We start from the raw sequence: 24,013 nt of genomic DNA, 5'->3' as shown, positions 1-24,013 counted from the left end.
ATGAAAGCAGAATTCAGGGGGCAGAAATGAGATTTATGAGGAGCATAGCCAGAAAGACAAGACTCGACAAAATCAGGAATGATGTGATTAGGGAGAGAATTCAGGTTGAAAAACTCCAGAATAGGATTGAAAGGTCCCATTTGAAATGGTTTGGATGTGTCAAGAGGATGAACGAGAGGCATTTGCCAAGAAGAATGTTTGATTTACAATTAAGGGACAAAAGCCAAGGGGGAGACCAAAAATGAGATGGCAGGACATGCTTTCATCCTTTTTCCTCATAAAGATCGATGTCATTAAGAGAGGAGGAAATTGGGGTGAAATCAACGACGAAGAGAAGTACACGGACAGGGCATGGTGGTGAGGCTTCATACGTCGGCCCATGGAATAGCGGAACAATAATAGATGATTATGATAATAAATTTTAACCAACTTTTGAAATCAGGTATATTCAGAAGAGACTCCCTGTATTTCTCCACCACTGAACCAGAGCCTTCATCCCTTTCTTTTAAAAGTTTCTATCGGCCTCCAAGATCCACAGGTGAAAGTCTGATGGTATAAGGTCAAAATTTTATGGGGTGGGTTGGCAGAACAGTCCACCCAAATTCTGATATAGTCACCCTTGTTAGGATGCTGATATTTTTTAATTGATGAATCCTTGTGTCATCCCTCCATAGACTGCCACTTTAACTCTGGTTCATTGTGGTATATATTGTTAAGAAAATTATTCATAGTCTCATGCCACTCCAGAAGATTAAAACTGCACCATGCTCCTTGTAATCTGGTATTTGTGAAACCCATCTGTACACAATTTCCTGTATCTCAGATCAACCAACATTGATTTTAGTGCATTTAGGCCTGTTCTTACTCTTACATGCATTTTCTTCACAAATCAGTTCATTTTGTCTTCATTTTCTGCCATCATCATCATGGTGCGAGGACAACCTGACTTTGGCATGTCCTTTAAACCACTAACATATCTATATTAACTGTAGAATTGCCCATAAGCCTTCTTCATATGTCAGTGAACCTCAGTGGGTGCGATGTTCTCGGCATTCGGGAACATAAGTCTGTTCCCACTCTTGCATGAATTTCTACATTGACACCACCAATTGACAGGTTTCAAATAAATACAGATGTGCAAATTAACCTTAAATAGCAAATTGTAGTGAACAGGATTATTATAAATAAATTAATCAATTATAAAGTTTATTAAGGCAAACCAAATGAAAAATTAAAACATAATGAAGGGCCCTACCAAGCATAACCTTAATTGCTGTATTAGTTTCATGATATAATAGTATCCTGCTTTCTACAATAGTTGTAAAAAATTTAGTGTTCAGGCCACTACTACCTCAACATTGCTATAAAATACAGATACCAGACAGGATTTTCTAAGCTTCTGAGATTTATCAAGCCCTGGTACTAACTGTAGCCTTTGTTTGTAGAGTATGGAAGACGTGAGACAGTTTTGTTATGAAAATGTTTTACATAAAAAAGCTATAAAATTGTGCTTCTTTCAGTTAACCATGCAACACTGAATGCTTAATATATCAGGTCAATAAATAGATTTATAATACAAATTTGGATTCAAATCCCACTGAAGAATCGGCCTACACAAAATTCAAATCATCCCATGAACACACACACACACACACACAGTGTTGTACAGACATATGCAACTAAAGGACTGTTGATGTATGGCGTGGAAAATCTGTATAATATATGAAACAAGTTGACTTTATCTGACATATTGCTGGATAAAATTTAAAGTACTGCCTTGTGCCGATTTCATGGTAATAAAGGTTTTTGAGAATGCATGTTATGAATGTTAAGAGTTAGTACATTTAATATACTTCTACTCCACATATACAAAGTAGCCATTTTGCTTCACTCAAAGGTGTGCCAGATTCTGTGACAAACTAGTCTTTAATATTTCTAATCCAGATAGATCACAGAATACCTTGGGGGTTGCTTATGAAGGGTAAAAAATAAGGTTCCAGTTTTACATTTAATGGTTACTTTATTTAGTGAGTAAATTCCCTAAGTATAAATGGGCCTGTTGTACTGCAATCCATGGTACAATGAAATAAGATAAGTGTAAATCCAGTAAATATCTTTAATTATGAATACTTTGGAGCTTTCGAGACAATCGTGTCTCTTCTTCAACAGAGTTTAAACTTAACGGATACAGTTATGCGTGCAGTGAGGCATGTGAAGGCACATTATTCAGTCATTAAACTGGCATTCATTGTTGCTGCAGGCACAGTTCTTCTCCAGCGCTTGTCGAGGTATAAAATGGTTGTCTCCAAGATGGGGTGCAGTTTCATGCCCTTGCAGTGGTTCATGGCTCTCGAATTTCTCAATGTATTGAGTGACTCCAATCATAGGCGGCGGCGGAAGTGCCTGGAGTGGTCTATTATTTCGTAGTCTCGTTTGGGATTGAGGTCATGGTGGGTAGTCCAGAAGTGCTGTGTGATTACAGACTGGTCGGTCTCAGCAAGGCAGATTGCTCTATCGTGTTCTGCAAGGCGGTCTTGAAGACGTCTCGAAGTCTTTCCTATGTAGCGGCTGTCACAGTCTCTACAGGTTATGCGGTATATTACACTGCTGCGTAAGAGAGGGGTGACAGGGGTCTTTACACTGGAGACTAGAGAACGTAGGCTTCTACAGGGTAACTGTACGCATTTTATGCGGTATTCCCTGAGGATTTTAGAGATCTGGCCTGACACGCTTGGATAGTAGGGAATGTAGGCGGTAGGTATATTGTCCTGGGTTGGTGGTGTCGGATAGACTGTGAGCACACATACTAGACAAGTGCCTATTGCAAGCACAAGAGCTCACAGTACATGATGTACTGTGTGTTGTGACACATTACTCCCATCACCAGTGTTCCATTTACCGGTGAGTTGCTCCACAGTCGCCCTTCTGTTACCATGTACCATCCGGGAGAGCCTTTGCTCACCTTGAGCATCGATGAGCTGTGGTTGTCCAACACCTTGCCAGCAGTTCGTGGGTTTTCCTTCCTCGGACCACTTTCAATAGGTACTAACCATGGCTGAGCATGAGCACCCCACTAGCTGTGCCATTTCAGATATGCTCTGACCCAGTTGTCTGGCCATTACAATTTGGCCTTTGTCAAACTAGCTTAAGTCTGCTGCCTTTCCCATTTGAAGAACAAGAGTAACACTGATTAACGGAGCTCAGTATCAAGTGTATTTTATACTGTGTCCCGACCCGCACACGTGCCGTAATTCATCTGCAGTTGCTTCGATTTACATAACGACTTGATGGTCATAATGCTTTGGCTCATCGGTATAATATCCTGTTTATATTGTCAGTTAGTTATTTGTGCAAACATATCAGTTACTTGATTTTGTATTTAAAAATTGACTCATTAACCAAAATTTAATGTCACAAATTTGATTCATGGTTTAGACTTCAAATTATGTATAATTTTTCTTTTTAGATGCAAAACTTGAGGCCTGTATCCTGAACAGCATGTTGAAATATGGTTTTGATATTGTGTAACAGTTTGCACTTTATTTCGCCAAACACCTGTCATATTTGGCTTTATGAATTTAATGGATAATTCTAGTTAATAACTTTACTTTTACATATAGATTAAATGACAACTAAGTACACTATTATACCATGTGAATGTATTTTAAAATATATTTATTGAAGTGTTACCACATCAAGGTACACTTAAAATATTGAGAATGTTTCTAGGTTCTACTGAACCTCACCTTTAGGCCTCTTTAGAAGAAGAGATACTTGCCTGAAATATGGCTGCTTGCACTGTTGCTAAGTGTCGATTGCTCAAATATGCACTCAAATGTGCATATTTGAGCAATATGGTGTTATAACTCTTTGGCAATGGAAAGGGAAACAAATGACAGATTTTCCATTAAAACGTTCTTCCCCCCCCATGTCCTCCCTTTTCAATATATTATGCCCTTTAATTCATCTTTTCTCTCATTTCTACATGTATAATTTGTCAAATTTTAATAAAATTATTCCTGTTAGCATTTCTATATTTTCATTAATAAAAATTCTGTGTTTTTTAGCCCATCTATAGAACTGAGCTGGAACTTTTGAAAAGTTTGGAAGATAGTAAAAAGGATGAAGAAAAAGAAGAAGAATCAGTAGATTCATCAGTATCACCTAATTCAGTAGAAAAAACAGAAATTAGTAAAATTAATTTGGCTCAGAGTGAAGGAGTGGTTGACCATTCTCACAAGAAAAATAATATGATCATCAGTGTGACACATGAAAATGGAAGAGCAGTAGATGAGGATGTCGATCTCAGGTCCAATTTGGAGAATTCAACAAATGATTATAGCAGTAAAGCATTATCTCACACAGGTACTATTATAATAGAGAATAATGGTTCATCAGACAAAACAGTGAACTGTGGCCAGATGCCTAGTCACAAGATGAATGAAAATAAAAATCTATTGGAGAATGAAAATAAACCACAAAAATGTACAAATTTTCAGTCATCACTGCACCAAAATGAACATACTTTAGCAATTATGTCTGATGAAAGGAGGGAACAAAATTTACCAAAACCTGAAAATACTGAAATTCTAGAAATGAATATACCCAATATAAATGCTGTAATCAGAGAAGGATCTGGGAACAAAATTAGTAGCCCATGTACAGAATCCATAAAATCTTTAGAAACCCCAAAAAATACACACTGTGATGTAGATAAAGAGCTTCAGTGTTTGGTTTCAAAGGTACCAGACATGGAACTGAATGATAATTTTTCTGAAAACATTGTACATAGTTCAAATGTTAATAAAATAGAAGTTAGTACACCTGTGCTGAACAGTGTCCAGTCATCAGAAAATTTCCAAATAACAAAATCTGTACCATCAAATAATAGTCAATTGACTGTGGATATTGGCTCTTCTGGAAGTAAAGAACATGCCAAATCAGTGCTAGCTGAAGAATCAGCTCTGACGGTTATATCTTGTTTGAAGGAGAGTGTTCCTTTGCGGTCGTATAAAGATATTTCTAGCAAATATGGGTTGGTGTTCAAGGATATTGATTTAGTAAGTAAGATATTTTGTATTTGTTATTTACTTTTCATTTTTGAGAAATGGCTACTCTACGTGTGGAAAAAACAATTTGCATTTTTAAATTTTCAGTCTCAAATGTAATATATTTTGGCAAATATTATTTTTTTTATATGATACTTATACACCAATTATCTGTTATTACAATTCAGTCTCTTATATTCATTGAGAGATTCTTAAATGATAAATTACAGTTATTCCCACCAAGTATTCATGTTAATTTTAGGAATAACTATGACATATTTATCATTTTGTTAATTATAAAATCAGTAAGATAAACATGTAGGGGCTACCTTGTGCCTTGTAGCCGCATGCTATTACCCATAATATACTATTTTGAACAACTATTTTAAGGGTCAGAGAAGTGTGCAGTAAATTTTTGCATATGTGTATTTTTAAGTTTTCTTCCTCACTTCAATTTTGTTTTTTATTATATATTTTTATCATATATATATATATTTGAATTCATATTTGAATGCGGCATTCTTTGCAACAAACCTCTAGTGCTAAGTAATTGAACAAAATAAATAAAAATAATTTACTCATTAGCATTAGTAGAGGCATATGATGCAAGAAAGCAAGCTTATATAGCATCATCAATCAAAAAAAAAAAAAAAAACCCCACCTCCCATTTCACCCATCCATTCACTCCAAATGTTTGTCTAGTTCTGCCTTGAACTTATTTAAAGTTGTTGACCTCCACTACTACAACTGATGGAAGTTTGTTTCAACTATCAACCACCTGCTGGCTAAAGGTGAACTTCTGCACAAGTATTTTAGAACATATGAATTAGTAAATTGATAAGAGGAGTTTACCTCAATATAGTACGTGGAACACTTCCGTATGATACCCTCCAGAATTTACTAATATTATAACTCCTCTTATCAATTTACTAATATTATTACCAACGTAGAACATATTGAGTAATACAGCTCTGATTCATACTATAGAACATATGAATGAAGAAAATAACTATTAAATACATGTATTGCAGTGGTTAATAAAGGGATAACTTATTTTTAATGAAGAATATGGAGAAAATAAGCACTTGAACGTGCATAGATTGTAATATGTCTTTAATTTCTTAAAGGACTACAGATTATTCCCAGACATTTTGTGGTACTTTCTGTACCACTTTATTTATATTAAAGGATTATTTTTATCATTTTAATTATGGAAATTTCTTGATTTCCAATCATTCAGTAATGCCATCACTAATCATGATGTGTCACTCTTGATTTGGATGCAAGAAGTAATTTTGTCATTGCTTATTTGGACTTCTGCAAAGCATTTGACTCAGTCCCACACAAAGAGATTAATTATATAAGCTAGAACATATTGGGATTATCGAAGATCTTGGTATGAATTACACAATAGTCACATGACAGGAGGCAAAGAGCTGTAGAAGATGCATTTAAGTTGTAAGTTCTCCAAATTTAGTTTTAAAAAATAATCGAAATATATTATTGCAACTGCTTTAAAAATGGTAGGAAGTTTAGAAAGCTGTCAAAAGATAGCAGCAAGATAAAACATGTCACATCAGTTGTAATGCTCCAAACAACATAGTATGTTTGTAATACTTAAAATGGTTCTTAAAATACTTAAAATTCTTCATTTATCAAGACCATTGTATAGTTATCCGGTATTTGCATAAATGTCAGAAGTTTGCCCTAACATCATTATGCATGTGAAAGATGAGCATAGCTCAGTGCAAATGTTTTGTGAAGGATGAGAGTCTTATAAGAACAAAGCTCATCAACCAAGACATCGAATCATTCATTCTGAGGCCAACATCCTCTGGATGGATGAAATTGTTTTAGGTGACAGTTGAGCAACAGTGGAGAAAATTGAAACAGCTACAAGATCCATGTTGACTCCACGTATACCATCCTTCATGAAGATCTCTGAATAAGCAAGATGTCAGCCAGCTGTTCCACAAACAAAAAGACATTTGTGTCAAATTGTTTGAAGCAGTGCTCACTTAATGCATAAATGAATGGTTGTTTCTTCTCCTTGATTATAGTGATGGATGGTTTAACCAACAGCAGATTCTAAGTGGAAAGCATTCAAGGAACTAATTGTGAAAGCTACTAGGCTTTTCATACCAATTAAGGAATATTGGTCAAGGTTTAGGCCTAAATGGATGTCAGATGAACTAATGAGACTCATGGCAGAGAAGAAAAATGCATGGAATGCATATAAATTATCAGGTGACACAGAAGCCTATGGCAGATATAAGGTAGTCTGTAATCAAGCAAAAAGGAGATTAGGCAAGCAAAGGCAGATTACAAGAAATCTTTGGCAAAGGATGCTAAGAAAAACAGCAAGAACTTCTTTACTTATATACACTCTAGAAGGAAGGGGATGAAACAGATTGGTTCACTTGATGTTGATGGTTCGACTGTTGATGATCCTGCTCAGATAGCTAATACTCTGAATGAGTATTTTGCATCTACATTCACACATGAGGAGTTAAGGTAGGAAAATGTTGAAGTTAAATATAAAAAAGGCACCTGGGGTGGATGGGATCTATCCAGTTATATTAAAGGAAGTGGCAAAGGAAGTAACCCTTAGCCATAAATTATGAGAGCATCCTTGGATTCAGGGAAGTCCCCATGGACTGCACATGTGCAAATGTATCCCCAATTCACAAAGGGGGAATCTAAGGGAGCCACAAGTAATTACAGACCAGTTAGTTTAATGTCTGTTCTGAGGAAAATAATGGAGTCTGGTTAAAAATGCATTGTAAGATCATCTAGACAAGACTGCAGTAATAATTCAGACACAGCATGGGTTTGTTAAGGGAAAGCCTTGTCTGAAAAATTTGATTGGATACTATGATGTGGTTACAAAGGAATTGGATGCAGAAAATAATTTTGATATCATATACTTGTATTTCAGGAAAGCTTTAGACACTGTTACGCATGGAAGACTACTGTACAAATTGGAGCAGTATGGTATTAAATTTAAGTTGCTACAATGGATGAAAGGGTGGTTGATTGGGAGAAGACAGAGAGTAGTAATCAATGGACTCTGCTCTTCGTGGACTAATGTTATTAGTGGAGTTCCCCAGGGCTCGGTGTTGGTCCCATTGTTGTTTTGTGTATTTATCAATGATATTGATAAAGGTGTATTAGGCTTAATGTCGAAGTTAGCATTAGCATTAGTAGAGGCATCAGCCAAAAAAATAAATAAATAAATAAAAAATAAAATTAAAAAAAAAAAAAGAAACCACTTCCACTTCACCCCTCTGTTCGTTCAAAATACCTGTCCAGCTGAGCCTTAAACTTATTTAGGCTATCAACTTCCACGACAAGGGATGGAAGTCTGTTCCACCAACCAACCAACCACCCGCTGGCTAAAGGCAAATTTCCGCACGTCTATCCTACATCTGTCTTTCCTCAATTTGAATTTATGCCCTCTCAGGTGATTATTCTGAGCGAGAGGAGGAATCCCATCAGCATTGAGCATGCTCAAACCATTCAAGGCTTTATACACCTCTATCAGATCACCTCGCTGGTGCCTAGTCTCCAGACACTGTAATTTGCAAAACTTAAGCCTTTCTTCGTAAGAGCACCCCTTTGTTCCATTCACTAATCTTGTTGCCCTTCTCTGTACTCGTTCCAGCAGCTCTACATCCTTCTTGAAATGAGGCCTCCAGACCTGTATACAGTACTCTAGGTGTGGCCTGACCATTGCCTTATACAAGGGAATAATCACCTCCTTATCCCTGCTAGGAAAATTCCTATATATCATTGACAATACACCATGAGCTACTCTTGCAGCCCGTCTGCACTGCTCAGAGAACTTCATATCTGCCTGCACAACCACCCCCAGGTCCCTTTCATTCTCTACCACTGTCAGTGTAGTACCACAGAGTTGATACGTTGTTCTGGGGTTGCTATTTCCCATGTGTAGTACTTTACATTTGTCAATGTTAAACTTCATTTGCCACCTCTCAGCCCATCTGCTCAACCTTTCCAGATCCTGTTGCAGCAGCATAGTGTCAGTAGTGTCCTTGACAACCCTGCCTACCTTTGTATCGTCTGCAAACTTTGACATTAAGCTTGATATACCATCATCAATATCATTTATGAATACAGAAAACAACAATGGACCCAACACTGAGCCCTGAGGGACTCCACTAATAACATTAGTCCACGACGAGCAGTGTCCATTGATTACCACTCTCTGTCTTCTCCCCCTCAGCCACCCCTTTATCCACAGCAGCAATTTGCCTCCAATGTCACACTGCTCCAATTTGTGCAGCAGTCTTCCATGTGCAACAGTATCAAAAGCCTTTCTAAGATCCAAGTATATAATATCAAAGTTATTCCCTGCATCCAGTTCCTTTGTGACTGCATCATAGTATCCAATCAAATTGGTCAGGCAAGACTTCCCCATAACAAAACCATGCTGTGTCCGAGCTATAACTGAAGTCTTGTCTAAATGATACTGCAGTGCTTCTTTAACTAGTGCTTCCATTAATTTTCCTTGAACAGAAGTTAAACTCACAGGTCTATAATTACTTGTGTCAGCCTTTGATCCTCCTTTGTGAATTGGGGTCACATTTGCACATCTTCAGTCTGTGGGTACCTCCCCTGAGTCCAAGGAAGCTCTCATAATTATGGCTAAGGGTTTGCTTACTTCCTCTGCTGCCTCCTTTAATATAACTGGATAGATTCCATCCACCCCTGGTGCCTTTCTTGTGTTTATCTTCAACAATTTCTCCTCCACTTTACTCTCAGTTATTACAAGATTCTCTAGCTTACTGCTAGAGTTGAATACACCTCTGGCTTTCCCCTCGCTAAATAACTCCTCATGTGTGAATGTCAATGCAAAATATTCATTTAGTTTGTTAGCTACCTGAGCAGGATCATCAACAGTTGACCCATCGATTATCGAAGTTTGCAGGTGATACAAAGATTGGCAGGGTTGTTAATGGCAGTGTACTGCTGCAACAGGATATAGAAAATTTGGGCAGATGGGGCTGAGAAGTGGCAACTGAAGTTTAACATTGACAAATGCAAAAAACTGTATATGGGTAGAAGTAACCCCCAGAGAAATGTACCAACTGTGTGGTACTACACTTAGGGTGATAGAAAATGAAAGAGACCTTGGAGTAATTGTGCAGTCAGATATGAAGTTTTCTGAGCAATGCAGACATGCTGCAAGAGCGGGTCATGGGGTTTTGTCAATGATATATAGGAATTTTGCTACCAGGGAAAAGGAGGTATTGTCCCTCTGTATAAGGCAGTGGTCGGGCCACGCCTTGAGTACTGCGTACAGGTCTGGAGGCCTCATTTTAGGAAGGATGTAAATTTGCTTGAGCATGTAGAGAGAAGGACAACAAGATTGGTGAGGGGAATGAAGGGATCCTTTTACCAAGAGAGGCTTAAGTTCTACAAATTGCAGTGGCTGGAGACTAGGCACCTGCAAGGTGATCTGATTGAGGTGTATAAGGCTTTGAATGGGTTGAGCATGCTGAATTCTGATGGGATTCTTTCATTTGTTCAGATTATGAACCTGAGGGGGCATAAATTCAAATTGAGGAAAGACAGTTGTAGAATAGATGTGCAAAAATTTGCCTTTAGCCAGCAGGTGGTTAATTGCTGGAACAAATTTCCATCTGTCATTGTGAAAGTTGATAGGTTAAATAAATTCAAGGAGGAACTGGACATAATTTTAGAGGGAATAGATGTGTGAATTTTTTTTTTTTTTTTTTTTTGGCTGATGCTGCATAAGCTCATACACTTGCTCTCTTGCATCACATGCCACTACTACTAGTACTGAAGCCTCTCTAGGTAAGAGCACTCTTTTGTTTCTTTCACTGATGTGGTTGCCTTTCTCTGCACTTGTTCCAGCAGATCCTTCCTAAAATGAGGCCAACTAGACCTTTATACAATATTCAAGATGCAGCCTAACTATGGCCTTGTACAAAGGGATAATCACCTCCTTATCCCTGCTAGCAAGGATAAGTTACTGTGTATGATTGACAAAACCCCATGAGCTGTCCTGGCAGCATGTCTGCACACTCTGAGTATTTCATATCTGACTGCACAATTACCCCAATGTCTTTTTTATTTTCCCCTACCCTGAGTGTAGTGTCACACAGTTGATAAGTTACTCTGGGATTACTGCTACCCATGGGCAATGCCTTGCATTTGTCAACGTTAAACTTCAACCCATTTTTCAGCCCATTGATCCAATTTTCCCAGATCTTGTTGCTGTAGCTCATCCTAATTACTCTCATTAACCACCCTGCCAACCTTTGTATCATTGCAAAATTTGACATTAAATCTGATATACCTTCATCAATATCATTAATAAATATTGAAAACCAGCAATGGACCGAGCACTGAACCCTTCAGGGCTCCACTTTTTAACAAGTCTTTTATGTGCAACTGTATCAAGAGCCTTTAGTTGCTGTAAAAAGATTAGTAGCTTCTGCGATTCTCTGAATGCCTCCCATTTAGAATTTGTGGCTGATAATATCATCAGTTGGTCCCTGCTGAAAGGAATTTAAAAACTGCTTAAGACCACTTTGGTTGCCTTTATGAAAGCAAAATCCCATCTCCTTACCCTTGACAGTAGTTATAAATTTAAGTATAATCCTCATCAGTATATTATGATTGCTGCCACCTAATGATTCCTTTATTTTGATGTTCTTAATGGTGAGTCACTGCTTGTAATCAGATCAAGAGCATTATTTTCTCTTGTTGCCTCTCAGGTATACTGCTGTAGAAAAGTCTGCTAATAAATCCAGAAAATTTCTGCTTTTGTGCAAGTGACCAATCTACAAGTTTCACTCTCAGTATCTGTAAAGTTAGTCTCCCATTATAGGACATTCTAATATACTAGTTCACTTTACCTATCTTTGCATGTTCATTGTACTCATTACTGTCAGACTCTTACTTCGTTTTAGTTTTCACAGTGCTTTCACACCAGACTGACTCAACATTTCGCTGGCCACCCACATTGTCTGGGTATACTGCCTTCGATTCTGTGCTTCTTAATCAAGAGCATTACTTCTCCCACCACCTTCCTGTCCTGCCTACCCTTCCTGCACACATTGTACTCTCCATATTCAAATTCCACATCACCTATGTTTGAGTGGCACCATGTATCCAATATGTCTACTCTGCATTTGTTTACTTAATCAGTACCTATTCAAGCCGACCGGGCTAGCCTGGTGGGTAAAGTGCCTGCCTGGCAACCCAAAGGTCATGGGTTCGATTCCCGCCTCGGGCTTGGATCAAAGTACTGCAAAAACCTTGGGTGGTGCATTATGGCCACAGAAGCCTATGCACCAACAACTACAAAAAAAAAAAAAAAAAAAAAAGTACCTATTCATCAAATTTGTTTACTGTACTCCTAGCATTAATGTAGAAACAAGTATACATATACCTCTTTTTGCTTTTAGTAACCTGGCACAACCCATATATTTGTTTCTTTCACAATTACCTTGGCAGGCCTTGTAATCCCTGACATCTTGCTTTTCAGACTGCTAATGTCCCAGTAGAAGCGGTGCAAGAATCATTTTCACCTCTGCCTGCAGCTGCTGTTCATCTATTAGTTTTTGTATCTCCCAGGCTAGCATTTTCCAACCCACCTAACACTGCTTTTATAGCATCTGCAAATATTCTTGCACCCCTTCTATTTAAGTGAACCCATCCCTGTAAAAACAGCCTCTCCTGTTAAAAAGCACAGCCCACACTGAGAAAAATTCTACCTTGGGCTGAATTCATTGACAAGGCCCTCATCATGTACTCCCTCTATCATTTTGGGCAGAATTGCAGACACTTTTTTAGATTTATTCTTAATTTTATGGCATTCTCAGTATTGCCCTGTACTTGTTTTAAGCAATTCCTCAGATCTTCTGCTCTTAATATCATTAGCACCAACATGAACAACAATATCGCCTTTTGTGCCCTTAAAAGATGATTGCTGCTGTACAATATCATCAACTTTAGTCCCTGGCAGATATGCCTTGGTTCTGTTCCACCTAGTCTTTGTATACAGTATATTTCCCATTCCCCCAACAATAGGGTCACCAATGACTGCAACCCCCATTGGATCAGAGGTCTCTGCCATTGAAAATGTCACTGTGTGTCTGTTGCTTGAGCATGATCTCTAGGGTTGAGCTTGGCAGATGAGTGCTTGTTGGATCTCTCTCTCTCTTTAATTCCTTTGGGGGGGGGAGTCATCGACCTGTTTTTCAAGCCTTCATATAAGCCCATCAGAAAGTTGAATTCACACTTAACCTCCTCATGCTCTTAACTACACACACACACACACACTGTATCATGTCTGGTTAAAAGTATCTTTGCAAGAAGAACAAGCAGAACACATTAAAAAATCCTGATTTATAAGAGAACTGCAGTTGGTAGATCTATCCCAAATGAAAGAATTCCCACTACTTTGAACGTTTTGCTTCAGTGCTCCAGTCTGTTGCTTGAGTCTAGTCTAACAAAATTAAAAGATAAAGTATAATATAACACAGTATAAAACAAATATAACTATATATGTATAACAGATAACTATATCTGTTAAATATAATATAACTTCATTCAAAAGCACTATTTACTACACTATTGTAAGTTACGTTACTGTGTTATACACTTACATTATGAGATCAAATTTGTATATGTTTATAGTTTATGGATTTAATAAAACACATTTAATATAACTATACTCCTGCGGAATTATATAGAAGACTACTAAAATACTTCATATTGTTCTATAACAATACTGTAATCAATACTACATTTATATCATTCTTTTATCAATAATATAACAGTGGAAGGTATATCATTATTATATCAATTCAGGGGAGTAACAGTGGTGGTAAACTACAACTTTCTTTTTTGAACAGTTTTGAAAACCAAGTAAGCAACAAATTAACCAACTTTATTAGATAAATACAAGTAACGAGTGTACTTGTGTTTAATTTTTAACAAAAATAAAATTAATTTTTAAGTAATAAAAAAATGTAAACTTAGCAGTCTGTACTAAAAGTTTGAGTACTTCAGGGAAATGATTTCATCCCCCTTCTTCTCTCTTGGCGCCTCCGTAGCCAGGTGGGAAGGAGCAGCAGTGCATAGCACACGCTTCTTGATTAGACCGGGGTTCGAGCCCATCACCACCAAATACGGAGGATGCGGAAAGGTCAGGGAATGACCACCGCATATCCCGGAGCAATATGGCCTTGGTTGCTAATGCTCCTAAAAAAAACCAAATAACAACAATAATAACCTTCTTCTCTCCCTACCGACTGTTATACTCTAATTAATAGCAGTTGATAGGAGGAGAAGGGGGACTTAATAAAATAAAGTGTCACATTTAATACATAAGGAAGAATTTTTAATTACCAGAGCTATCAAAATTAGATTGAAATTAATTAAATCTCTTTTAACTTCATTTTAAAAGTAACAATCTGTTTTTGACTGTGTAATGTTGAGAAACATTACATCTAGAACATTCAGTACTCTAAACTAATTGCTTATTTACAGATGTTTCTGAATCCATTTTGGGATTCCATTATCAAATCAAAGGAAAAATGGATGGACTGTCTTCAGACAGAGAGGAAAGGAAACTGCTTCTTTTCCTTTTTGTCTGGAGATGGTCATATACATTTTTGCTTTGACTTGATAACAGAATCTCTAAGTGGATTCAAAAATGCCATCTGTAAATAAACAGTTTGGTTTAGCATATTGAATGTTCTAGATGTAAGGCTTCTCAGTGTTGCAGAGTCAGCAAACAGAATTGTTGTTTTTAAAACATGGAGTCAAAGTGTTTTAATCTATTTTAATTGATAATTCCCATGTCTCCCTTTCACCCAGCATATTCAGTATTAAAAAAGTTGTTTATTACTCTTAAATTACTCTTTATATAGTAATTTAAAAGTAATTTTAGTTAAATAAGATATGAAGTTTTTTATATCAAAGTATAAATAATACTTTCTTTTTATCCCTGTATCCAGGCCAAGAGCCTAATTCCACTTTTCCCATAGAACTTTAATCTTACAATTCACAGATTTGCAGTTCATAGAACCCCTGTAAACAGCATGGTTTCTCTTAACCCTCTCTTAGATTTGTGTGGTATATTTTATAAACCAAAACAGAAAAATATAAAAATTAAAATATCTGTTAGAATTACATTGGTATATATTCCTATGCATTGTACAGTCGGTCCTCGTATAACACGTGTTTACATTACACGAATTCGATCATACACGATTTATAAATAGGGGAATGTTATCTTATATAGCACGAACCGAATTCGCTTATGCACGATTCGCCTTTGTATTTACAAGAAATGGCAGTCAAATGCGAAATCACCCCAACCGAACGCAACAAGATAGGAATGAAGAAGATTCTGAAAATGTATTTATGTTTTATATCAGTGAAGGGGAAACACATTTCACCATAATAACGTAAAAACTAACACAATTCCAGCTATCGGTATAATCGCAAATGCAATTAGATGGAGTTTACTACCAGTTTATAACAGATTCCACTAGCAGAAACGCAACTGGAAATTGTTTTTATTGTTTTATGGTAGTAACCCCCAGAAATGTGCTTTAGTAAAATGTGAGGTGTTAATAGCGTATCTCGGCCTTTACCGTGTTGTTTATTCAGTTGCTATACGCGCGCAGCTTTGTTTATGTGTATTAAGGGTGCCTCCTCGTTTTGTAATTGTGCTTTATTCCCTAAAAATGAGTAAAATGCTTAAAAGGTGTGAAAAGGAAGCATCCTGGTGAAGACACTACAGATTCAGAGAGAAAAAGAAAAGCAATATCGATAAACAGAGGTGGACTGGATCAAAAATTCTTACCCGGGAAAATTTATAGTGGCCTCATACTAGCATTTATGGCCAAAATCACACCGGCCTCCGGGGTTTCCCCAGTAAGGCTTATGGCCAGTCCGCCTCTGTCGATAGAGAAAAAAAATATGAAATTGTGAAACGCTTTGAGCGAAATGAAAGACCATGTGATATTGCACGTGCTACAGACCTAAATGAGGCAACGCCGAGAATTACAAAGAATGCGGAGAAAATAAAAACAACTTTCATAGCGGGAACAACTCAAAGTGTAATTAAAATCCATTAGATTAAGACACAAGAATTGGAAGAGATGGAACGGCTGTCATCTGTTTGGATAGAAAATCAAACAAAAAACAAGTTTGCTTACGATAGAAGCAAAAGCAGTAGCAATATTTTATTACGTAATAAAATACATAAGCATTTTATTACGACTTACGTATTATAATTTATACTTACGTATTATAAAATACGTAAGTATTTTATTACGACTATTTTATTTAATATAATAATTTTTTACGAATAAAATACATATTTTATTCATAAAAAATACTTTTTTATAATATAATAAAAATAAATATTTTTTATTATTTATTGTATAATAAAAATAAAAAAATATTATATTATATTTTATAACGATTAAAATTACCTGATTATTTATTGTATTTGGTAATGTTTTGGTTCCAAATGTGTTGAACACACATTTGGGTGGTCGGCACCTAACCCCACTTTTTCCATAGGGACTGTTGTTTATATTGCACGATTTTTCATTGCACGAGAGTTTCTAGGAACACAACTATCGTGCTATACGAGGACAGACTGTATTTACATTTAATCTGCATCTGTATTGATTTTCTATAGAGCTTTTTTGGTTTTATATTTGATTTTTATTACAGTGCATTGTAAGTGAGGTAGTTGACTGCTGTTTCAAACAATGGTGTTTGTTATTATTCAGTATAGTTCCATAATAAAATTATAAAGTGCACCATTTTTGCCTATTTCTTACCTTTCATCTTAAAAACCTGAATTGTGTGTTATGTAAACCACTTTCCTCATCTTTTTTTTTTTTTTTTGCCACACATGCTAGAAGGATAATGGTTTCTTTATATTTCTGTATGAAGACCTACACCTAGAAGAATTACACAAAAATATCTTACAACCTGAGAACCTAATCATGCATTTTCCCCTCTACTCTTTGGAGATTGTAGAAATATTTAGATGCATAATCTCCACAAACAGTGAGGTTCTACTCTACTTTTGATAACATACTGTAATTTTACAACTGAAGAGGCTATTCAAAACCTTAACTGTTCATCTCTTCATTTCCAGAATGCTTGAAAATGATTTTCTTTATAAATGTATTTAAATTATTGCTGAAAGGATACTTTTCAGCAATATGATAATAATGTCTTCAAAATATTATTTATATTTATATACAATATGCACTGTCCAGTCAAAACATTATGACCACCTACCTAATAGCAAGTATGCACTCTTCTTGCCATTTTTACTGTCTCCACATGGCCAGATAGGGACTCTGTAAAGTCCCTGAACATTGCAGGAGATGTGTTGCACCATGTTGCCAGAATTGCATCCCATAGATCTGCAACAGTCCATGCTGCAGTATTCAAATGCCAGATGTGTTGATCCAGATGATCCCATGTTGTTCTATGGGATTCGTGCAAAATTCATGTGTTGGTTAAAATTCTGGCGAATTCAGCAGCCAAGGTAGCACTTGGAGATCACTTTTGAGTTCAGCGAACTACTCTCACATGATACTGACAAAGTGGCGTGGTGCCTGCTGGGACACACCTATGTCATCTAGGGAGACAGTCACCATGAAGGGGTGTACCTGATCAGCCACATTGGAGAAATTCCCAGGAAAACATCCCCCATACCAAAACATTGCTGCCACCTGCCTGTTTCTGTTGAACCAGGACATCGGAGTGATTTATATCTATCATCCACAAGGCACAGCAGGAAACGTGATTCATTATTGGAAAAGCCAACATTTTTCCAGTTGTTAATGGTCCAATAATGCCATTCAAATGCCATTCAGTGGAATGCTGTAAGCATGGGTATCTTAACCCACCTACTCCTCAGTCCCATGTGAAGGAGGGTCATGGTCTTGAAAACACTGCTGGTCATGCCATCCCTTGGTTAAAGTCCATGGTCACCATTCCACAATTTTCCATCTATCAGCTCACGCACACTGGGAGTTCACCACAACCATCAGTGAGGCATGGGCTTCCACCATTGGCCTGGTGACTGCTACTCCATCCACTGTCTGTCCACTCTGAAAACACCTTAACTACAGCACTCTGCAAACAGCCCACAAGATTCACAGTTTTTGTAATACTGCCACCCTTCAACTGGCACTCAACAATCATCCCTTTTTTAAAGTCCAGATCACATCCCTTGCCCATGTCAATCAAGTTATTCGTATTGACTGCCTGCCATGAACCTGCAGTATCACATTTACCGAATCTCACTGCAACATGTGCCACCAGGTGGGGAGGAACAGCTGATTGCTAAAACATGGTTGTGGTCATAATATTTTCACTGGGCAGTGTATATATATATGTGTATGTGCATGTGATTAATTATTCATAATTTATTTCTTGCTAGAGGAATTTGTCATCTATACCACAGGCAGAGTTTCAGAGACTAAACAGAACAGAGAGTTTGAATTTAACACTGCCACAACACTATCCACTTGCTTCTGTAAATAAGGTAATATATATATTTTTAAGAATCAGTTTTTAGCACATCAATAACAGAATATGCTATACAGGCATACCTCATTATTCATTCTTATTTGATTCTCAAAACCATGACAATGAAACAATGAATATTGAAGCCCATTTTTTCACAAACTTACTCTTATAAATAATGCCGTAAGATACAGTATTCTTTTAATTTATTTATTCTTCAGAACACTGTTTTGTAATGTACACATCCCTGAGGTCATACAGCACCACATATATTTATTATGCACCTTGCTTCTGTTGGGGGAGAACTTCATTATTCAGAACACATAATGCAACTTAATTTCACTTCCAGTGTCCCAAGTTATCTTGTTATTTTATTACCAGAATCTGTACAATCAGTACTGTAACAGAACACGAGAGAGATAAAATGACAAGGTGAGTAGGCTGAAGCTAGATGTGTTGTACAGTGAATTTAGGGTAAAGGCCTTATGTTACAAGAGGTATAAAACATAATGATACAATAATACAGGGCGTACCTTTTGAATATCCCTGATTTTAAAAGTTGGTTAAAATTCATGTGTTGTACATACAGCAACCTAGTGGGAGCTGGGAAAGGGGGATATGATCAAGTTTACTTGTTGATGATTTGAAATGCATTGCAACCAAGCCTGCAGCACTGCTATCGTTTGCTTAAAGATAAGATTATTCCAAGAAAAAGCACAGGCAGTGGTGTGGTTTGCAAAGAGAAAACCTGTTGTCGTTAGGCAATTTAGGTGTGTTCAACAAATATGCACCTGACCCAATGTCTCTACAGAGATGGTACAGGACTTTTTTGAACACTGGTAGTGTGCAGAAGCAACATGAAGGAGATCATCAAAGCATCTCAGAAGAGTGAATTGAAGAGGTACGTGCTGCCTTTGTTCATAGCCTGCAGAAATCAATCTGGCATGAATCAAGGGATTTTAACATGCCCTGTGAAACTCTGCAGAGCATACACAAGCGGCTGCATCTGTACACCTATAAATTGTAAATGGTTCAAGAAATCAAGCCAAGTGACAAAACTTCACTGTTGATATTCTTGATTGCATTGACCAAAACACTGATTTCTTTTCCTGACATGTTTGACAAGGCAACACTTAATGTTTCAGGAAAAGTTCAGCAGTACTACTCGTGCTGAAGTGCTTTCACAGTATGAGATTAATGCACTCTGCAGCAAACTAAGTTTTCTGAATGCTACTTGTACTTTATATTCCTACATAACTGTTTACAGCAAAATTACTTAATATTAAAACAGCGTAAAATAGAGTTCCTTCATCTTAATTCATTAGATGTAGTTCTTAGATTCTTGCAAAGATATTTCATTTTATTAATTTTGGAATTATATTTGCATGCAAATGAATGAAAATAATGAATATGCAGGGTTGAGTGATTAATACATTGGTGGTAAAATTAAATTTTAAAGAACAAATTTTTGATATGATGACTAATGGATATTAGTATTAGTAATGGCCGCATGGTGCAAGAAAGCCTATGGCTTATGCTGCACCACCCAAAAAAAATAAATAAATAAAAAAATTGAATAAAACAATGATAAAAAAAAATAAAAAAATAAAAAAAAATGATAAAAAAATATATATACAGTGAAACTTCTCCTAACGGACACCTCTCGTTAACGGACATCTCTCTACAATGGACATTTTCAAATTCCCCAACTCACCTCTATTGGTTTTAGCGTGTTTGCAGCTTCTGTCTAGCGGACATTCTCTGTAACGGACGCGGACAGGCAATCTGCACTGTTTCGTTTAGATCTAGCACTTAATTTGAACTCCCCATAACGGACAGCGGGAGAGCTCATGGGGCGCCCTTTTTCTAGGAACTTTTCTTCCACATATTGCCTCAATCTATTTTCTATTTCTGATTCTCTGAATTTTATCAAGGTTTACGTCGCGGTTCTAAACCCTTTTTCAAGAATTTTTAAGGCACGTGTAAAACTTCTGATGAATTCGGTGTTTGCAGGGGGCGGGGTAAATTTGGTCGGCCTTTCGTCTTTTGAGTTTCAGTTTTCAGTTTTGTTCAGTGTCTTGTGAAGTACACAATGTCTTCTCGTAAACATTTAACTTTAAAAGATAAAGTCGAATTCATTAATGCGTATGATCGGCAAAAAAATAGTGTTCGCACTCTCGCTGCAAAATTCAAAATCGGGAAGACGCAGGTAAGCGACATCCTAAAGAAAAAAAAATGAACTGCTCAAACAATTTTGGCAACACGGAAATGATCAGGTTCAAAAATCATTCCCGAAAACTGTTGGACTTCAAATTGACAATGTTACGTATGAGTGGTTTTGTCGCGCACGTGCTAAAAAAATTCCCATTAATGGGCCTATTATTAGGGAAAAGGCTTTGGAGGTTGCGAAATCTATGGGAGTAAATGAGTTCAAAGCTTCTGTGGGATGGCTAGACAAGTTCAAAACTCGGCATAAAATTTCTTGGAAAACCGTAAGTGGTGAAGGTGGATCTGTTGATACTTGGGTTGTAAAAGAGTGGACCGTCAAATTGGAAGATTTATGTCGTGATTTTGAAGCTAAGGATATTTACAACTGTGATGAAACAGGGTTGTATTTTAAAGCTCTTCCTGAAGAAACAATGAGTCTAAAAAACGAAAAGTGCCAGGTGGAAAAATTTCTAAGGAACGCTTGACTGTACTATTGTGTACAAATATGCTGGGAGACTTTGAACAACCTCTTGTTATAGGAAAACCACAAAATCCTCGTTGTTTCAAGGGCATAAAGTTGAATCTTTTGAATGTTGACTGGAAGTCTAATAAAAAAGCGTGGATGACACGAGATATCATGAACGAATGGATAAGTCACTTTAACCAAAACATGATTCGTCAAAACAGAAAAATTATTCTTTTCATGGATAATGCTGCATCTCACCCGCACATTGAATTGTCCAACATTCAAATCGTTTTTCTGCTACCAAACACATCTGCAGAGTGTCAGCCCTTGGATCAAGGGATAATAAAAAATTTTAAACTTCACTACAGAAAACGTGTTTTAAGACATCTCATTGCAAACATGAACGATGTAACATGTGCGAGTGACCTTGCAAAGAAAATCAGCATCCTAGATGCGATTCAATGGATTTCCTCTTCAGTAAACACAATTAGAAAACAAACTGTCGTGAACTGTTTTGTAAAGTCTGGCTTCTCAAACGCAAAAATTGAAGTTGTGAACAGCAATGTGGAGCACCAAGAAGAACAAAAACTTCAACATCTATTGATAATGTACGATACTTCAGCTACAAGTGACCCTGGCTACAAAGATATAGACTCGAACCTCACTACAGAAGATGGTGATCTAGATATCAACGACATTATCATCGATATTTTTCAAGAAGTTCTTCATGAGGATGAAGAAATGGAAGGAGGTCATTCTGTCGAAGAACATATTAAAGACGAACCACCGATGAAAATAGAAGAAGCGCTCATACAAATCAATCATTTAAAAATGTTTTTCGCCACTGAAGAAGATACTGAAGGACTTTCGATGGTTTCTTCACTCCAAACAAATGTTTAAAACAAAATTATCAGCCGGAAGAAGGTGCAGAGGAAAATAAGTGATTACTGTATGTATTTTTCTTAAGATGAAGTCATAATATGCATAGCACAATTGTATGTATATTATTTACAAAAATATTGTTCAAAATCTGTATATATTTTAATTTAATTTTACATTAAACATTTAACGATTTTTCTTTCATTCTTTTTTTTTCTCCCTCAGACTTTTTGTTAGTGGACACTTCTCTCTAACGGACAGATTTTCATTCCCCATGGCTGTCTGTTAAAGGGAAGTTTCACTGTATATTCCTGCACACGTCTTGTAAATAAAACAGGTTTAATAAATGAGATTATTAAGAATATATATTAAGAGACCTGCCTGAAACAGAACTTATTGATTAAGGCAAAAAGGAACAGGTATTTTTTGAAATCATTATGTGCACTTGGAAAAGAATACAAAAAGGGGGGGGGGGAATAACATAGATAATACACTGCCAAAGCTTGATAATGGATGAGTAATGCTCACTAAAAACAGAACAATGAGCTTTTCCACAAGTTATTTGGAAACAAATGTAGATAATTCTGGGATCATACAGGTCAGATAGCAACTGTTGGTCAGCCATCAATGATTACTAAGTAATTTGTTGGATTACCATAGATCAGTATTTTAATACCGATAGAAATAGACCAGAGCTGAGTCACACGCTAGCACTTTAGTTTGTTGGAAGCATCCATCTGTGGCTACAGGTTGCCCATATAGTAGTAGTACAGTAGTTATAACTATCGCCCTCCCAAACTGCATGGAAAAGGCTGGATTGAAATCCCTACAATGACAGGAGGACTTTTTGTAGGCTTTTTTTTTTTGATCTCATGTAAGGGTAGCAAGAATTTTTAATCCTGGAAGCTCAGGTTTTTTTCATCTATCAAAATAAGTAATTCAACCAGAAAACACATGCAGTTTAAACATAAATTACATGTTGATGTATGAGCTACTACTTGGGTAGTCTGTAATTAGAAATGGTTCTTTTGTTTGTGATGCAGATTATTCCTCTGTGGCAGCTTAGTCAGTGTGATACATTGTCATTTGCCACTCACCTGGAGAGTTCTAGGTTTGATTCTCACTGGTGACTGGAGGAAGATCCAGAGGCCTCTTCAAAGTTCTACTTAGCCAGTCTCAAGCAGAGAGAGGTGGGGGGGGGAGTAACGTTCCCCTACAGTTATTCCAGCTTTTTCAGCCTGCTTATATAGCTGTAGAATTCTTATGAACTCGCTGATAATTAAAATCATATTAGTTAACTCTGCAAAGGTAAACAGATTTGTAGTATTTCCCATAATATAAGTTTAACGCATGCTGTTCTGTAAATAAAGAATTATCATGGAACCTGAAACTCAAGTAACAGTTCACATCACATCGACACTGCTTGCTGGTATGTGGTGTGCCACACTGGTCACTCAAACTGAGTTATTAGTGTTGGTAGTTACCTATGTGAGGAGGGAAACAAATAATTTGTACTTTCTTGTCTACTTTTCTTCTTTTTTTTTTTTTTTTTTTTTTTTTAGTTGTTGGCGCATCCGCTTCTATGGCCATATTGCACCTCCCAAGGTTTTTGCATTTTCTACTTTGATCTAAGCCTGAGGCGGGATTCAAACCCACGACCTTTGGGTTGCCAAGCAGGCACTTTACCCACCTGGCTAGCCCGGTCGGCACTTTTCTATTTTTTTTTTTTTTTTTTAATTTTATTATTATTTTTTTTACCCTTTGGCCAGTGCAGCAAAAGCCTGTAGCTTCCTTGCACTATATGGCTATTACTATGTTGTGGATATTTTAGATCATTCAC

At 36.8% G+C, this 24,013-nt stretch overlaps 1 protein-coding gene across 1 annotated transcript in view; it reads left to right on the top strand.

Moving 5' to 3' along the window:
- The window catches only part of LOC150077148 (uncharacterized), a 370,624-nt gene that overhangs the window by 343,247 nt on the left and 3,364 nt on the right, over positions 1-24,013 (top strand). The window contains exons 22-23 of the mRNA XM_090385790.1: positions 4,068-5,060; positions 18,535-18,639. Coding sequence (XP_090241916.1) covers positions 4,068-5,060; positions 18,535-18,639 — 1,098 coding nt within the window. The remainder of the gene's footprint in view (positions 1-4,067; positions 5,061-18,534; positions 18,640-24,013) is intronic.

Source organism: Mastigoproctus giganteus, chromosome 12, assembly GCF_048544385.1.
Source record: "Mastigoproctus giganteus isolate SK-2022 chromosome 12, ASM4854438v1, whole genome shotgun sequence".
Lineage (NCBI taxonomy): Eukaryota > Metazoa > Arthropoda > Arachnida > Uropygi > Thelyphonidae > Mastigoproctus > Mastigoproctus giganteus.
Note: the sequence above shows the minus strand (reverse complement) of the source record. Positions and strands in the feature narration are given on the sequence as shown.